The 17,124-nt window shown below is 42.6% G+C and overlaps 1 protein-coding gene across 7 annotated transcripts in view; it reads left to right on the forward strand.

Annotated features, from left to right (window-relative positions):
- ARFGEF3 (ARFGEF family member 3) overlaps positions 1–17,124 on the forward strand; it is a 185,630-nt gene that overhangs the window by 97,264 nt on the left and 71,242 nt on the right. For all 7 annotated transcript variants that reach the window (XM_045058104.1, XM_045058105.1, XM_045058106.1 and 4 more), the window contains 2 exons: positions 10,934–11,046; positions 11,826–12,736. In XM_045058104.1, coding sequence (XP_044914039.1) covers positions 10,934–11,046; positions 11,826–12,736 — 1,024 coding nt within the window. The remainder of the gene's footprint in view (positions 1–10,933; positions 11,047–11,825; positions 12,737–17,124) is intronic.

Raw genomic sequence — 17,124 nt, forward strand, 5'->3', positions numbered from 1 at the left:
AATCCCAAACATCATGACCCCTGTGAGAAGGTAAAGATTGTCCAGCTTGTAACAGCCATCCCCGTGTGCTCCTTCATGGTTTTGAGGAGGAATGAGGGTTATTGTGAAGGTACTTCAAATAAGAATTTCTCTGCTGTCTCTCAACCAAAAAGAAAAGAGATCCACATTTTAGTATTTGTGAACGTGTTCGTTGCCTTTGCTTTTGGTTCCTACACCAAAACAACAACAAACCCAGAGTAGCAAATTTCCCTTGTTGATGATTCATTGATTTAAAGTAATATTTGCTACTCATCAGTTTCTCAAAAGCTTAATTTAAAATGCCTCTTGGTGTTGCCTTGACAAGATTTGATTGTAATGAACAATGGAAAGTTCTTACTCAATATTTCTAGAAATCAAGGAGTGATTCAGATCTAATTGTGGTTACGAAAATCTATGAGCACACAATAATAACCTTTTAATCCTTACCTTCTCTATGCCCAGAACTTCACATATATTATCTCTAATACTCTTGATAACTCTTGGATGTTGTATATCAACTTTTACTAGTGAAAAATGTTATTTCTTTTCCCTATCACAGCTTCAGGCAATACAAACATAGGGTCAGCTTTAATAACTGATCAGTCCCAGGTTGACGAACACAATACAGCTTTGGAGGCAAGTGAGACTAGACTAGTTTCTCACCACCCAGCTCCCTTGGGGACCCAGCCCTACCCTTGTTAAGTTTCTAAACAGGGGAGCAGAATGGGCTTTCTCTGAATAGGCAGATCTTCAAGGGGAAGAAAGAGGAAGAGGCTGGCTACTCATGTTCAGCTCCCCCTACATTCACCAGTGAGATCAGACTCCCCCTCCATTAGGAGGAAGTGAGAGAGAGAGGAGAGAGGTCCAGAATTTTATTCCACTGAATGTTCCTCCCTGTAGAGACACGATGCCAGAAAAAATGAATTTTCCCTCCCGCAAAGAAACTGAGGCTTCAGAGAGTCAAATGATTTGCACAAGGTCCCAAAGAAAGAGAAAGGGTATACACCCCGGTCTGTCTGACCTGAAACCCAAGGTCTTTTCCTACAACGCACTTACTACCGTACTTGACTTTGATACTGCGATGCAAATGATTCTAGGAGCCCCCGTTCCCCTGCTGGCTCAGCTACCCCCTTCTTAAGCCTCAGTTGAAGAGTCAGAGTTTGGATCCTCTCTCTGCCACTCCCCAGCTAGGTTATAGTAGCTCAAGCGTTTAACTCTGAGCCTACAGTTTTGTATCCGTGCCTAGTAGTAATATTCCAAAGGTTCAAAATGCCATACGGTTTGCATCGGTACTCTGCAAGCATAAAGGGCCAGACAGACATTTGGCATGCTTATTGCTTTCCTAAGGAAAAGAAAAAACATGTGGAGGCTGGAACTCACTCTTCCTCATGACCTCCTGCCTGGAGTGGGGCTCTAATTCTAGCTCTGCTCTCTGGCTGCCTGTTTCCTTCCTTTTGTCCTTCTGGACTTAGACTTCTCAATCACCACTGTTAACAGTTTATTTTCGGGCTCTCACGGCTCCTGTCGCCTCTTCTATCAAGTCTGAATTCCTCTGCCCCGTTGCTAGACCCTTCTGTCGTCGTCCTCATTTCCCGTCATCACCCTCGTTCCGCCTGACCGACCTTGCTCCGTTCAGCTCCCAGGCTCCTGCTTCCATGCAGACTCCCCTCCCGTCTCCCCACGGGCCATTCCACTTAGCGTCAAGCAGTTGATTGAAATGTGCCAGGCACAGCTGGCACTGCATGTTAGTTGATTTACAAACTTTCTTAGGAAGGTAACACTACTCCCAGTTTCTCGGTGGGGAGGCTGGGCCTCCATGAGTCGAAGTTACTTGCCCAAAGTCCTTGTGAGTAGCAGGGCCGCCCCATGAACCGGGGTGTTCGAAGAACAGCTCTCTGTGCCGTCAAAACCCTCCTCCTTCACGCTGCTGCCTCCCCAAACCACTACTTTTGGTCTTCTCTAAATTCCCTCATTTAGCAATTAATTGTACGTCCCATCCCACTGAACGTTTCCACATGGTGCAAACTTCTTCTCAAATACGTTTTTGTATCCGTTGCTTTCCTGGGTTCCGTCTCCCCACCCCCAACCCGGTATCCAACACTGCAGTGCTTGAATCCGAATCAGTGCTCGATAAATTTTGACTGAATGACAGATGGCCCTGAAGACAGACTATCTTCAAAGACAACGTTGTGTAAGCAGCAGCAACCTTTCTTTCCCACTCAGGGTTGAGCGGCACTGGGGTTGTGGCTACTTATGGTGGATCCACTTGATGAGTGAATGCTAAGTAAATACATTGCATGTGGGGTCTGGAGGTGTCTACATGTATTTGACATGATAATTTCTTTACGACTGCAGAGGAAATATGTTTTCCCCTTCCCATAGATTTTCTAGCTTCCCGAGATTATCTTACAGGGCAAGGCTGGAATTAGACACCAGCACCTAAATAGCATGTCCAGACGGTGCTGCCCCATGAAGCACAGCAGACTGACGTGGGCCAGGTTATTGTGACAAGTGGGACCTCCACTCGCTATGACAACCAATAATTGGGGGAGGTTGGTAACCTGGAAACCAAAATGTGCAGTCTGTGCACCCAAAGAAAACCCCTGGGCACCCAGAATGTTTGCTTAGCCTATTGGAGTTTGAATGCTTGGTGTGTTATTTCCCTGTTCTCTTTGTAATTTGTCACTCTGCCATATGCGCTGTGCGTCCTTTAATCAAAGACAGGACATTTTGTTTTTCGAAGCACATTCTCTTTCCTGTTTCCGCTTTCCCCCAAGATGAACAGTGATCAACAGTACACCTTGCTTCCTTTTCTCTCTCCCATGGTCGGGCTTCAGAAGGAGTTCCCTAATCTTTAATCAGACCTTTGACATCCCAGCCACTTGACATCACATCCCTCATTCCCACCGCAAGAAGCTGGGATTAAACGTGTCTTGCCTTTCTTCAAGCAGTTGTTGAGGGTTCTTCAGAAGCGTAATCACTCAGTGCCCTTTCCCTCCAGATTTGGAAACAACTGAGAAATAAACACAAGATTAATGTGGGAATGAAGTATTGTCATCTAATTTGTTACTGGTAAGGTTAGATTCAAGAATGTAATAAGATCCAAAAAGAAAGTGAGATTCCCCACAGCCATGCCCCTGAAATGCACTTACCTTTGTATCAAGGGATGGGACAGCTAGAGGCACTTAGACCCCACCAGCTTCACTTGGGTGCAGGCCTGGCAGGTAGCATGAGAGAGAGTGGGGGCAGGGGGGGGGGAAGAGGGAGGAGACTAAGCAGGTAGGAGAGGGAGAAGAGTGGGAGAGGAAGGAAAAAAAAGGGAGAGGAAAGGAAAGGAAGGGAAAGGAGGGAGGGAAACTTGACCCTTTCAATGTCAAAAAAAATAAGGGACTCTTGGGTGGCTCAGTTTAGTATTGGACTTGGGCTCCGGTCATGATCTCATAGCTCAGCTCCTGGGTTTGAGCCCCATGTTGGGCTCTGTGCTGACAGTTCAGAGCCTGGAATCTGCTTCAGATTGTGTGTCTCCCTCTCTTTCTCTGTCCCTCCCCCACTGTTGCTCTGACTCCCTCTCTCTCTCAAAAATAAACATTAAAAAAATTTTTCAAAAAAATAAAATGTCAGTACTCCCCCAAACAATCTACATATTCAATGCAATCCCTATCAAAATAATACCAGCATTCTTCACAGAACTAGAACAAACAATCCTAAACTTCATATGGAACCAGAAAAGACCCCGAATAACCAAAGCAATCTTGAAAAAGAAAACCCAAACAGGAGGCATCACAATTCCAGACTTCAAGCTGTATTACAAAGCTGTAATCATCAAGACAGTATGGTACTGGCACAAAAACAGACACTCAGATCAATGGAACAGAAGAGAGAACTCAGAAATGGACCCACAAACATATGGCCAACTTATCTTTGACAAAGTGGGAAAGAATCCAATGGGATAAGGACAGTCTTCTCAGCAAATGGTGTTGAGAAACTGGACAGCGACATGCAGAAAACAGAACCTGGACCACTCTCTTACACCATACACAAAAATAAACTCAAAATGGATGAAAGACCTCAATGTAAGACAGGAAGCCATCAAAATCCTAGAGGAGAAAACAGGCAACAACCTCTTTGATCTTGACCACAGAAACTTCTTACTTGACATGTCTCCAGAGGCAAGGGAAACAAAAGCAAAAATGAACTATTGGGACTTCATCAAGATAAAAAGCTTCTGCACAGCAAAGGAAACAACAAAACTAAAAGGCAATGGCAGAAGATATTTGCAAATGACGTATCAGATAAAGGGTAAGTATCCAAAATCCATAAAGAACTTACCGAACTCAACACCCAAAAAAACAAATAATCCAGTGAAGAAATGGGCAAAAGACGTAAACAGTTTTCCAAAGAAGACATCCAGATGGCCAATCGACACATGAAAAAATGCTCAACATCATTCATCATCAGGGAAATACAAATCAAAACCACAAGGAGATACCACCTCACACCTGTCAGAATGGCTAAAATTAACAACTCAGGCAACGACAGATGTTGGTGAGGATGCAGAGAAAGGGGAACCCTTTTGCACTGTTGGTGGGAGAGCAGACTGGTGCAGCCGCTCTGGAAAACAGTATGGAGGTTTCTCAAAAAATTAGAGATAGAACTACCCTGTGACCCAGCAATTGCACTACTAGGTATTTATCCAAAGGATACCAAAATGCTGATTTGAAGGGACACGTGCATCCCAATGTTTATAGCAGCACTATCAACAGTAGCCAAAGTATGGAAAGAGCCCAAATGTCCATCGACTGATGAATGGATAAAGATGTGGTACATATATTTAATGGAATATTACTCGATCAAAAAGAATGAAATCTTGCCATTTGCAACAATGTGGGTGGAACTAGAGTGTATTATGCGAAGTGAAATAAGTCAGAGAAAGACAAATATCATATGATTTCACTCATATGTGGAATTTAAGATACCAAACAGAAGAACATAAGGAAAGGGAAGCAAAAATAATACAAAACGGAGAGGGAACAAACCATAAGAAAGAACAAACTGAGGGTTGCTGGTAGGGTTGGGGGAAAGGCTAAATGGGCGAGGGACATTAAGGAGGACCCTGGTTGGGATGAGCACTGGGTATTTTTTGTAAGTGATGAATCATTACATTCTGTTCCTGAAAAAAAGGTAAATATATTTTGATTAAAAAAAATAAAATAAAATGTGTAGAGAAAAGTGGAAGCTTCATTTCTTTGCCTCCAAGAGAGTAGAAGTTCCCAATTTCTGGGGTCCAAAAGGAATGTAGAAGGAGAGAGGGAAAGAGAAGTGCCCCTTAAGATACAACTTTTTCTACTTAATATACCTTTTCCCATGAGTGTAAATCACTTTGAAAATAATGGACATAGTGATTGAAAGTCTTTTCCAATGCACTTAACCCAATCTTTTCCTGAATTAGCCTCAAAATAAAATTTTGTTTAAAGACATCTAACACATGGAAATAATAACTAATTATTATGAAGATTCTATATGTGAAAACTTGTAGGATGTAGCCAAAGCGCTATATACAAGGGTATTGATAGCTTAAAATGCTTATATTGAAAGTTAGGAAGCCTACAATTAATATTCTAATTCTCCAAGTTAGAGAGTTGGGAAAAGAAGAGCAGATTTAATTCAAAGAAAGTAGAAAAGAGGAAAAATAAAGAAGATAAAAGCAGAAAGTAATGTGATAAAAAGCAAATATAGTGGATCACTAAAGTGAAAAATATCAGGGCTCTAAAAAAACTGAGGAAATTGAAAAACTCTTGATAAAAGCAATCACAAAATCCCAGAATAGGTAAAAACAACTAAATAGAAATAAGAATGAAAACACACTTGGAACTATAAATGTTAGAAACATTAAAGAAATCAAGGTCTAATAAGGCCACCGATGCCAGTAAATTTGAAAATTTAGATAAAATAGATAAATCCCTGGGAAATAACATAGCCTTTAACAAGCTGAGAAATTGAGGACCTAAATAGTTCTAGAAACTTTTAAAAAAATTGAATCAGTAGTTAAAAATCGTTCCATAAAAAAAATAAAAATAAAAATAAATTAAAAAAAAAAACAAAACATTGGCCCCATACAACTTTAAAAACAAGTTATGCCAACCGTTAAGGAATGGATAGTTCCAATAATATGTGAACTTTTCCAAGGAATAGAATGAGGGAATACTCCTCAACCCATGTGTTCTTTTTTAATTTTTTAAAAGTTGTTTTACCTTTTGACCCCCTTCATCCATTTTTTCCATCCCCCCACCCCTCACCTCTGACAACCACCAATTTTCTGTAACTATGAGCGTGATCTTTTGTTTATTGTTTTGTTTTTCAAGATTCTACCTATAAGAGATATTATACAATATTTGTCTTTCTTTGTCTGACTTGTTTCACTTAGCATAACACTCTCTAGTTTCATCAATGTTACCACAAATGGCAAGATTTCATTCTTTTTTATGGCTGAGTAGTATTTCTCTGTGGGGGGGGGGGGGGGCGGGTATGCGACATCTTCTTTGGATTATCCACTTATCCTTTGAGAGATACTTAGGTTGTTTCCATATTTTGGCTATTGTAAATAATGCTGCAATAACCATGGGGGTACATGTATCTTTTTTGAATTTGTGTTTTCATTTTCTTCAGATAAATATTCAGAAGTGTAATCAATGGATTGTATGGCAGTCTATTTTAATTTTTTGAGGAACTTCCATACTGTTTACCATAGGGGCTGTACCAATTTACATTCCCACCAGCTATGCACAAGGATTCTTTTTTCTCCACATCCTTGCCAACACTTGTTTTTTCTAGTCTTTTTTTAAGTATATTTATTGAGTGAGAGAACACATGCATGAGTGGGAGAGAAGCAGAGAGAGAGAGAGAGGGAGAGAGAGAATCCCAAGCAGGCTCCATGCTATCAGCACAGATCCCGATGAGGGGTTTGATCCTGTGAACCATGAGATCATGACCTGAACTAAAACCAAGACTCAGATACTTAACTGATTGAGCCACCTACGCACCCCTAATCTTTTTGATAATAGCCATTCTAACAGGTCTGAGGTAGTATCTCATTGAGGTTTTGATTTGTATTTCCCAGGTGATGATTGATGTTGAATATCTTTTCATGTGTCCATTGGCCATCTGTATGTCTTCTTTGGAGAAATGTCTACTCAAAGTCCTTTACCCAGTTTTAAAATTGGATTGTTTGGGTTTTTTTATCTTTTTATTGAGTGATAGGAGTTCTTTCTGTATTTTGGATATTAACCCCTTATCAGATACGTGACTTGCAAATACTTTCAGTATGTGGCCTTTTCATTTTGTTGATGGTTTCCTTTGCTGTGCAGAAGCTTTTTAGTGTGATGTGGTCCCACATGATTATTTTTGCTTTTGTTGTTTTTGCTTGGTATCAGATTTTATTTATTTTTTTTAAATTTTTTTTTTAATGTTTATCCATTTTTGAGACAGAGAGAGACAGAGCATGAACGGGGGAGGGTCAGAGAGAGGGAGACAGAGAATCTGAAACAGGCTCCAGGCTCTGAGCTGTCAGCACAGAGCCCGACGTGGGGCTCGAACTCACGGACCGTGAGATCATGACCTGAGCCGAAGTCAGCCGCTTTACCGACTGAGCCACCCAGGCGCCCCTGGTATCAGATTTTAAAAATCATCTGCAAGACTCATGTCAAGGAGCTTACTGCCTATGTTTTCTTCTAAGAGTTTTATGGTCTCAAGGCCTACATCCAAGCCTTCAATCCATCTTGAGTTAATTTTTGTGTATGGTGGAAGACAGTCGTCTATTTTCATTCTTTTGCTTGTGGCTGTCCAGTATTCCAAGCACCATTTGTTGAAGGGATTGTCCTTTTCCGATTGTATATTCTTGCCTCCTTTGTTATATATTAATTGACATATACGTATAGACTTATTTCTAGGCTTTCTATTCTGTTCTTTTTGATCTATGCGTCCGTTTTTATGCCAGTGCCATAATGTTTTAATTACCGTAGCTTTGTAATAAAGTTTGAATCAGGGAGCGTGATGGCTCCTGTTTTTCTCTTTCTCAAGATTGCTTTCGCTATTCCAGGTCTTTATGGTTCCATACAAATTTCAGGATTGTTTGTTCTGTTTCCATGAAAAATGCCATTGGAAATTTGGTAGAGATTGCATTGAATCTGTAGATTGCTTTGGGTAGTAAGGGCATTTTAACAATATTAATTCTTTGAATCCATGAGCACAGAACATCCTTCCATTTATTTGTGTCATCTTCAATTTATTTTATTAATGACTTATAGTTTTCAGTATACTGGTCTTTCACCTCCTTGGTTAAATTTATTCTTAGGCATTTCCTTATTTTTTGATGCCTCGTAAATAGGAGTATTTTCTTGATTTCTCTTTCTGATAGTTCATTAGTGTATGGAAATGCAACAGATTTTTTTATATGCTGATTTTGTACCCTGCAAATTCTCTGAATTCATTTGTTAGTTCTAACAGTTTTTTAAAAGAGTCTGTAGGGTTTTCTATATATAATATCATGCCATCTGCAAATAGTGACAGTTTTATTTCTTCCTTTCCAGTTTGGATGCCTTTTACTTCTTTTTCTTGCCTGATTGCTGTAGCTAGGACTGACGATACTATGTTGAATAAAAGTGGCAAGATTGGCATCCTTGTCTTGTTCCTGATCTTAGAGGAAAAACTTTTGGCTTTTTACTGTTGAATAGGATGCTATTTGTAATATATGGCCTTTATTATGTTGAGATACGTTCCGTCTCCACCCACCTTTTTGAGAGTTTTTATCATAAGTGGATGTGGAATTTTGTCAAATGCTTTTTCTGCATCAATTGAAATTATCTTTTCATTTTGTCCTTCATTTGGTTAACGTTGTGAATCACTTGACTAATTTGTGGCTCAGTCACTTGAACCATCTTTGCATCCCTAGAATAAATCCCACTTGATTATGGTATATGATCCTCTTAATACGTTGTTGAATTTAGTTTGATCACATTTTATTGAGAATTTTTGCATCTATGTTCATCAGAGATGTTGGCCTCTAATTTTCTCTTCTTGTGGTGTCCTTGTCAAGTTTTGGTATCAGGGTAATGGTAGCCTCATAAAATGAGTTTGAAAAGAGTCCCCTCCTGGGGCTCCTGGGTGGCTTAGTCGGTTAAGCGTCCAACTTCAGCTCAGGTCACGATCTCATAGCTAGTGAGTTTGAGCCCTGCATTGGGCTATGTGCTGACAGCTAGGAGCCTGGAGCCTGCTTTGGATTCTGTGTCTTCCTCCCTCCCGGCTCCTCTCCTGCTCATGCTCTCTCAAAAATACATAAACACTAAAAAAAAAAAAAAAAAAAAAAAAAAAAAAAAAAAAATTAGAAAGAAAAGAATCCCCTCCTTTTCTGCTTTGTGGAAGAGTTTGAGAAGGATTGATATTAATCCCTTGAATGTTTGGTAGGATTCACTGGTTAAGTCATCTGGTCTTGGACTTTTGTTAGTTGGGAGGTTTTTGATTACTGATTCAATCTCCTTACCAGTAATTGATCTATTCAGATATTCTGTTCCTTCATGATTCAGTCTTGGTAGGTCATATATTTCTAGAAATGTATTCTTTTCTTCTAGGTTGTCCAATTTGTTGACATATCACTTTTATAAGAGTCTCTTGGGGTCTTTTGTATTTCTGTGGTACCGGTTGTAACACCTCTTTCATTTCTGATTTTATTTAAATCTTCTAGTTTTTTTTTCCTGGCTAGTCTAATAAAAGTGTGTCAATTTTATCTTTCCAAAGAATCGACTCTTAGTTTCATTGATCTTTTCTGTTGTTTTTTAGTCTCTATTTCATTTATGTCTGCTGTAATCTTTCTTATTTACTTCCTTCTACTAACTTTAGGCTTCACCTGTTCTCTTTCTAGTTCCTTAAAGTGTAACGTTACATTATTTGTTTGAGACTTCTTATTTTTTTGAGGTAGGCATTTACTGCTTTAAATTTTTCTTTTGAAACTGCTTTTTCTGCATCCCATAACTGTGGGGGTGTTATATTTCCATTTTTGTTTGTCTCAAGGTCTTTTTTAATTTCTCTTTTCATTTCTTCTTTGACCCGTTAGTTGTTTGGTAGCATGTTGTTTAAAATTCACATATTTGTGAATTTCCCAGTTTTCCTCATGTAATTAATTTCTAGTTTCGTGCCAATGTGATCAGAAAAGACTCCTGATATGATTTCAGTTCTCTTAAATTTAAGACTCGTTTTGTGCCCTGCCATATGATCTATTCTGGAGAATGTTCCGGGTATGCTTGATCAATGCAGTTTGCAGCTAGCCGGCTCCGATAGCAAAGTGAGACAAAGAGAGTAGAGGGAAGTTAAATTAGAGGCCATTCTCACTAAAGAACGTAGATACAAGTGCTTTATTGTTCTGTGCTATAAAAGTTTTTGAAACAACCCCTTAGAGAATTTGCTTTGTCTAAGCCAGTCCTGAACTGAGTGTGTTCTGTGACAAGATGGATACTTAGATCAGTTCTATTAAGATTTGTAGTTCCAGGGGCGCCTGGGTGGCTCAGTCGGTTGAGCGTCCGACTTCAGCTCAGGTCACGATCTCACGGACCGTGGGTTCGAGCCCCACGTCGGGCTCTGGGCTGATGGCTCAGAGCCTGGAGCCTGCTTCGGATTCTGTGTCTCCCTCTCTCTCTGCCCCTCCCCCGTTCATGCTGTGTCTCTCTCTGTCTCAAGAATGAATAAACGTTAAAAAAAAATTAAAAAAAAAAAAAAAAGATTTGTAGTTCCAAACAGTTGTGGGGTTTTTTTCGAGTGTGTCAATCAATAGAGAGCGTACATGTCTCTTTGAACTCACAATTTTAAGACCTTGTGCTTTTTTATGGTGTTCACTTTACTGTTATTTTTTTTCCCCCTTTTCTTAAAGCTACTCGGGAGCCCACAGCGCCTCTGTGATTTGGCAGGACCCGGCTCCACTGAACCAGAATCCAGAAAAAGATCAATTTCAAAACGAAAGTCTCATCTGGATCTTCTCAAACTGTATGATACATTCCCCTTTTCCACCTACTATTGCTTGGCGAGCGATGCTTCTCTGAATGCACTTGACCTTGTTTTTAAGGCCCTGAAATTTTTATGAATCTGCCTTATGTGGAATGTTATTGTTCAGTAATGTCCCTGCAAGCCATATGAGAAGTCTTATCTCAATGTATTACAATCCTGTAACTTTCCATATTGTCATACTTAAAGTAAACGCAATGTACAGAATGAAATGTACAAAAATTATCCATTGGGGTTACGTTGGGGAAAAACGTTTTGAATTCCAGCACTATAAGATTCCTTTACTTGTCGCTTCCCTAGAAAACTGAACATCATCTAATTTGCAGTTGTTGTTTTCACCTGCACCTGTTCCGGAATATATTGGTCTTATAGAGGATGTCCTCATTATCCTATAGCCATTATAACTGTTTGCTTTCGGGGGGAAAAAAAAAACGAACATAATCCAAAAGTGAGATTATGCAGTGCCTGTCCTTGTGGAGATCACAAACTCCCATGCGGAATTTTTGTGTGTCTCCAGATAGATAAACCAGCCAACCAAGAGTCAGTGTGATTCAAGGTGGGCCACTTCACCTGGAGGTTTTCCTCTGCCAGCCGGAGCATGTTTGTTTCATTTTACTTTTTGCCCAGACCATTTCACTTCATGTAGAGCCGAGGATCTGTTTTGCATACTGCCCTGCTCACCAGACTCACCCGCCTTGTTCCTTCTGCAGCATTCTCCCACGTTGCCTATGCTGATGTTGTTTTCTCCCTCAAACCCTTAGCATCATGGATGGCATGACCGAAGCGTGCATCAAGGGCGGCATCGAGGCGTGCTATGCAGCCGTGTCCTGCGTCTGCACCTTGCTCGGGGCCTTGGACGAGCTGAGCCAGGGCAAGGGCTTGAGCGAAGGCCAGGTGCAGCTGCTGCTGCTGCGCCTGGAGGAGCTCAAGGACGGGGCCGAGTGGAGCCGGGACTCCATGGAGATCAACGAGGCCGACTTCCGCTGGCAGCGGCGCGTCCTGTCCTCCGAGCACACGCCGTGGGAGGCGGGGAACGAGAGGAGCCCGGACATCAGCATCAGTGTGACCACGGACACGGGCCAGACCACCCTGGAGGGCGAGCTGGGCCAGACCACGCCCGAGGACCGCTCCGACAACCACAAGCACAGCCTCAGGTCGCCAGCGCAGCCGGAGAGCAGGGAGACGCTGAGCAAGGTGCCAGAGCCCGAGGCGGTCGACCAACCAGACGTGGTCCAGAGGAGCCACACGGTGGCTTACCCCGACATAACGAACTTCCTGTCGGTGGACTGCAGGATGAGGTCCTATGGCTCCCGGTACAGCGAGAGCAATTTCAGCGTAGATGACCAAGACCTCTCGCGGACCGAGTTCGACTCCTGCGACCAGTACTCGATGGCGGCAGAGAAGGACTCAGGCAGGTCCGACGTGTCGGACATCGGGTCGGACAACGGCTCCCTGGCTGACGAAGAGCAGACCCCTCGGGACTGCCTGGGCCACAGGTCCCTGCGGACTGCCGCTCTGTCCCTGAAACTGTTGAAGAACCAGGAGGCGGACCAGCACAGCGCCAGGCTGTTCCTGCAGGCCCTGGAGAGCCTCCTGCCCCGCCTGCTGGCTCTGCCCAGCGTGGAGGAGGTGGACTCGGCCCTCCAGAACTTCGCCTCCACCTTCTGCTCAGGTTCGTGCAACAGGCTCCTGCCACAGTGGGTAAGCGTATTCAGAGCGTTCGGCCCGGATGGGAAATTGCCATCCTTCCTTAGGTTCAGGTGCCCAGAGCGTCTTAACGGCTCTTGGGGTTTCTTGTATTGGAAGAGAGCAAAGGAACGTAAGACGCACGGGTGGTGGTTTGTTTGAATCTAGGCAGTGGATGGCTGGAATATTCGGAGGTTGATAGATGTACGTGGTGCAGAGCAACGAATAAGAGGTGACTGCATTCTAGAAAGCTGCTGCTGACTGAGACAAAATGACAATCTCTGACTCTCAGAACATCGAGTTCTTAGCATGCTTCTACACCTTAATGTCTAAAAATCACAAAGTGGGGCACTTGGGTGGCTCAGTGGGGTAAGCATCCGACTTCAGCTCAGGTCACCGTCTCATGGTTTGTGAGTTCAAGCCCCGCATCAGGCTCTGTTCTGACAGCTTGGAGCCTGGAGCCTGCTTCAGACTCTGTGTCTCCCTCTCTCTCTCTCTGCCCCTCCCCTGCTTATGCTCTTTCCCTGTCTCTCTGTCTCTCTCTGTCTCTCTCTCAAAAATAAATAAACATTTAAAAGTCACAAAGCGGGGCGCCTAGCTGGCTCAGTGGGGTAGGCGTCCGACTTTGGCTCAGGTCATGGTCTCGCAGTCTGTGGGTTCGAGCCCCGCGTCGGGCTCTGTGCTGACAGCTCAGAGCCTGGAGCCTGCTTCCAATTCTGTGCCTCCCTCTATTTCTCTGCACTTCCTTCACTCACACTCCGTCTCTCTCTCTTTCAAAAATAAATAAACATTAAAAAAATAATAAAATAAAAGTCACAAAGCAATGCACTTTTGGTATATCAATTTGTGAATTTATTATTTATTTATTTTGAAAGAGCAAGAGTGCAAGTGGGAGAGGGACAGAGAGAGAGAGAGAATCCCAAGCAGATTCCTTGCTGTCAGCACAGAGCCCCTCAGGGGCTCAGTCTTCACAAACAGTGACATCATGACCTGAGCTGAAATCAATAGTCAGACACTTAACTGACTGAGCCACGCAGGCGCCCCTGTAAACTAATTTAAAAGAGGCCTTGGATCAGATGCAGGCTGTCCTCCCAATATAGTCTGAATTCCCCTGAACTTCCAGCATCTGATCATGGCGTGGTCTTTCTGGAGACCAGCCCCCATCGAGGAGTCCACCCAGAGTCGCCTCCTTGGGACAAAAGACGTCCTTAGTACTCTTGTCACTTAGCCATTTACAAGTGTTTTAGGAATCAGGATGGGGTGAAAGACAAATATCAGAACAAGAGATGCGTCGAGTGTTCATGTCACTTAGGAAATTGTAAGTATTTTAGGAGCTTTGTGGCAGGAAACAGGCACAGACCAGTATATATATTTTCTATCCTCTCACAGTACTACAGAAAGAAAGTAATGGGTACAAAACATTTATGGGAGGAATAACTGAGTGCCTGACTCCTGGGTGGTCAACTGTGTCTTCCCCTGACATTCAAGGGTCTCTTGACCACAGATGACTGAGGTGGCTGGACCCTGCTGGGCTTGTGCTCACATAGAAAGGACTAACCCTGAGAACAAACCCAGAACTGCTACAAATCAAGATCACCATTTGTGCTTCCATCACTGAGCCTTGAGCATGTGTTTGTCATTGCCCTCACCACATTTATCAGAGTTATTTGTGAATGCATCCACCTTTCCCTCTCTGAACTTTCAGCTCCTTGAGCCCTCCAACCATGTCTAACTCATTTTGATCTTCCAACAAAGAACATATCACACACACACACACACACACACACACACACACACACACACACACATTCTAGCCCAGTTACTAGAACTTGGTAGAAGCTGACTGCTGTGTCGTTAAGAGGTAGCTTAATAAGTATCTTTAAGAAACTGACTAGAGTGTCCTTTGTCAAAAGGACACAAAAAAGACACTTTAATCCAGGTGTATCTGAGGAAGGACGCTTTTCAATATAAGAATGATCCAAAGTTGGAAGCAGCCAAGAATATAGAACTTGTAATCCTAGACGACTACTTCTGGATTTCTCAACCTCTCTAGAGGTTGGAAAGAGACACATATGATGTCTGAGGTTTCCTAACTGCACTGTGATTCTTTTAGGACGTGAAAATACCTATTTTTGAGGCTATCCAACATTTTTCTCAAGATATTTGATTTGTGTGAAGGAGCACACACACATATGCAAATTCATCTTCCATTGAAAGACTAAGACAATGTATAAATACTCTCTTAAAAACTATATTTTTCCCTAAGATCTTTTATGCCACCATTACTAAATTTGACACTGTTTTGTTGAACATTGCTAGTATGTGTTTTGTGTCTGTCTCTTCCTCTGTCTCTCTCTCTCACTCACTCTCTCACTCTGTCTCTCTCACACACACATACACACACACACTTCATCAGTCAACATTTATAGAGAAGCTCCATTGTGCTCTGAACCCGGGGCCATAAGATAGGCATGCCTTATTTTTTTAAATTTTTTTAATGTTTTTATTTATTTTTGAGACAGAGAGAGACAGAGCATGAGCAGGGGAGGGGCAGAGAGAGAGGGAGACACAGAATCCGAAGCAGGCTCCAGGCTCTGAGCTGTCAGCACAGAGCCCGACGTGGGGCTTGAACTCGCGAACCGCGAGATCATGACCTGAGCCAAAGTCGGACGCTCAACCGACTGAGCCACCCAGGCGCCCCTTTTTATTTTTGTTTTTTTTAATGCTTATTCTTAATAAATATTCATTGACTGTAGACTCATGAGCTTGCACTCTGGTCCCTTAACATGTGAACAACTTTATGGTATGAAAGAGTCATGGGTAAAGCCTGAGTTGGAAGGAATGTTCACTCCCCTTTGGATGGGGTTTGTCAGGGCGTCTGAACCTGGACTTCTTCTCAGCTGAATATATTCATGGGGAGAGGGAGCCCAGCAGCCTGCTCTGATCAGCTTGGTGTCCGTGGCATCAAGGCAGGCCGGCCAGCAAACATCAGTGGTCCCAAAGGACAGCTGTGGATCAGATCACGGCACCGCCACTGGTTGCATGAACGATGGCCTTGAATCATCAAGAAACAGTAAAAGCATATTTAGGGCCTTCTATTTACAATTAAAATAATCCTTACAAAATAACTCAGCTGCAGAAATTTCAGCATTTAAATAACGTAAGATCTAACATTCAGATAACTTCCTGTTTACAAACAGCATCCCCAAGTAGTGCCAGATAAGTGAGTTGTCATAGCAGCAAAGATGGCCTCCCAAGGGCCCTGCTTCATTTCCTATGAGAATTAGGAAATATAATCCTAGCAAAGTCTTTTGTCAAATTTGAAGCTAAAGCAAATTTTATCATTTGTGTTTTTGTGCCTTTCAGATCAATGCTTATTTACATTTGTACATTTGTACATTGGACATCTTGTACATTGGACATTTACAGTACATGCTAAACAGAGCTTGAGTGAATGTTTTATTTGGCCAGAATGTGGCCTCTTGGAAGTTGCAAACTTCCTCCAATTTTAGAGGTCAGGAAAATGTCCCATCAGACCCAATATGTTGTCACCTTAAGTTTTACACATAAGAATCCATACATCAAAAAGAGACTTCAAAATCCTTTCATTGTTTCCGAATATAATTTTTAGTAATGGCCTGTAACTGATTTAGTCGTTTGTCTTTTTAGTCCTAGTGACTTCCACAATGCTTTTACCAATCAGGAGTTGGTCGGTCTTTCCAAATCACAGCCCCATCACTCTGTGGTCCCCCTACCAATAAGCTCGTTCTCCTCAGTGACCACTGTGGTTTAATGGGTCACAGGGACCATCGCTGTGGGTCAGCCGAAGCTGCCGGATGCTGGCTTGGGTCCACTTCACTTCCGCACCGAACCAGTGCTCGCGCGAGCATCACCTCCAATATGGAAGATTAGTAAAAAAGAAACATCTGTACCCTGCAGTGACCCGGGAGAGGACAGATGGCCTTTGTCCACCCAAGGCAAAGTTCAGAGAGTAACAACCGGAGAGGGGGAGAAGAGACAGTCTCCCTGAGTGATAACCCAGATATTTTGCTCATTATTTACTTTTGCGTCAAAAGCTTTAAACCTTATTGTGCCAACAACTCCCACTGGTCGTTTGTCCCTGACCTGTTATCAGGGTCTGCCCTGCTGGCTGAGATCAGACTCGCTCGGCATTTCTCAGAGACTCCTGTCCTCAGACAACTAACATACAGTTAAAATGAGCCCCCTTAATCGCACGTGATTCAAGGGAGCCTTTCCTTTGAAAGCTATTAGTTTCCTATGGTGGGGGCGCTCGAAAACCTTCAGACAAAATGGGTTTTATAAAGATGATTAGTGGACGCGAGCCGGGACAGCTGCAGAAACGCCTTCCTCTTC

Source organism: Felis catus, chromosome B2 (genome assembly GCF_018350175.1).
Source record: "Felis catus isolate Fca126 chromosome B2, F.catus_Fca126_mat1.0, whole genome shotgun sequence".
NCBI classification, from domain to species: Eukaryota; Metazoa; Chordata; class Mammalia; order Carnivora; family Felidae; genus Felis; species Felis catus.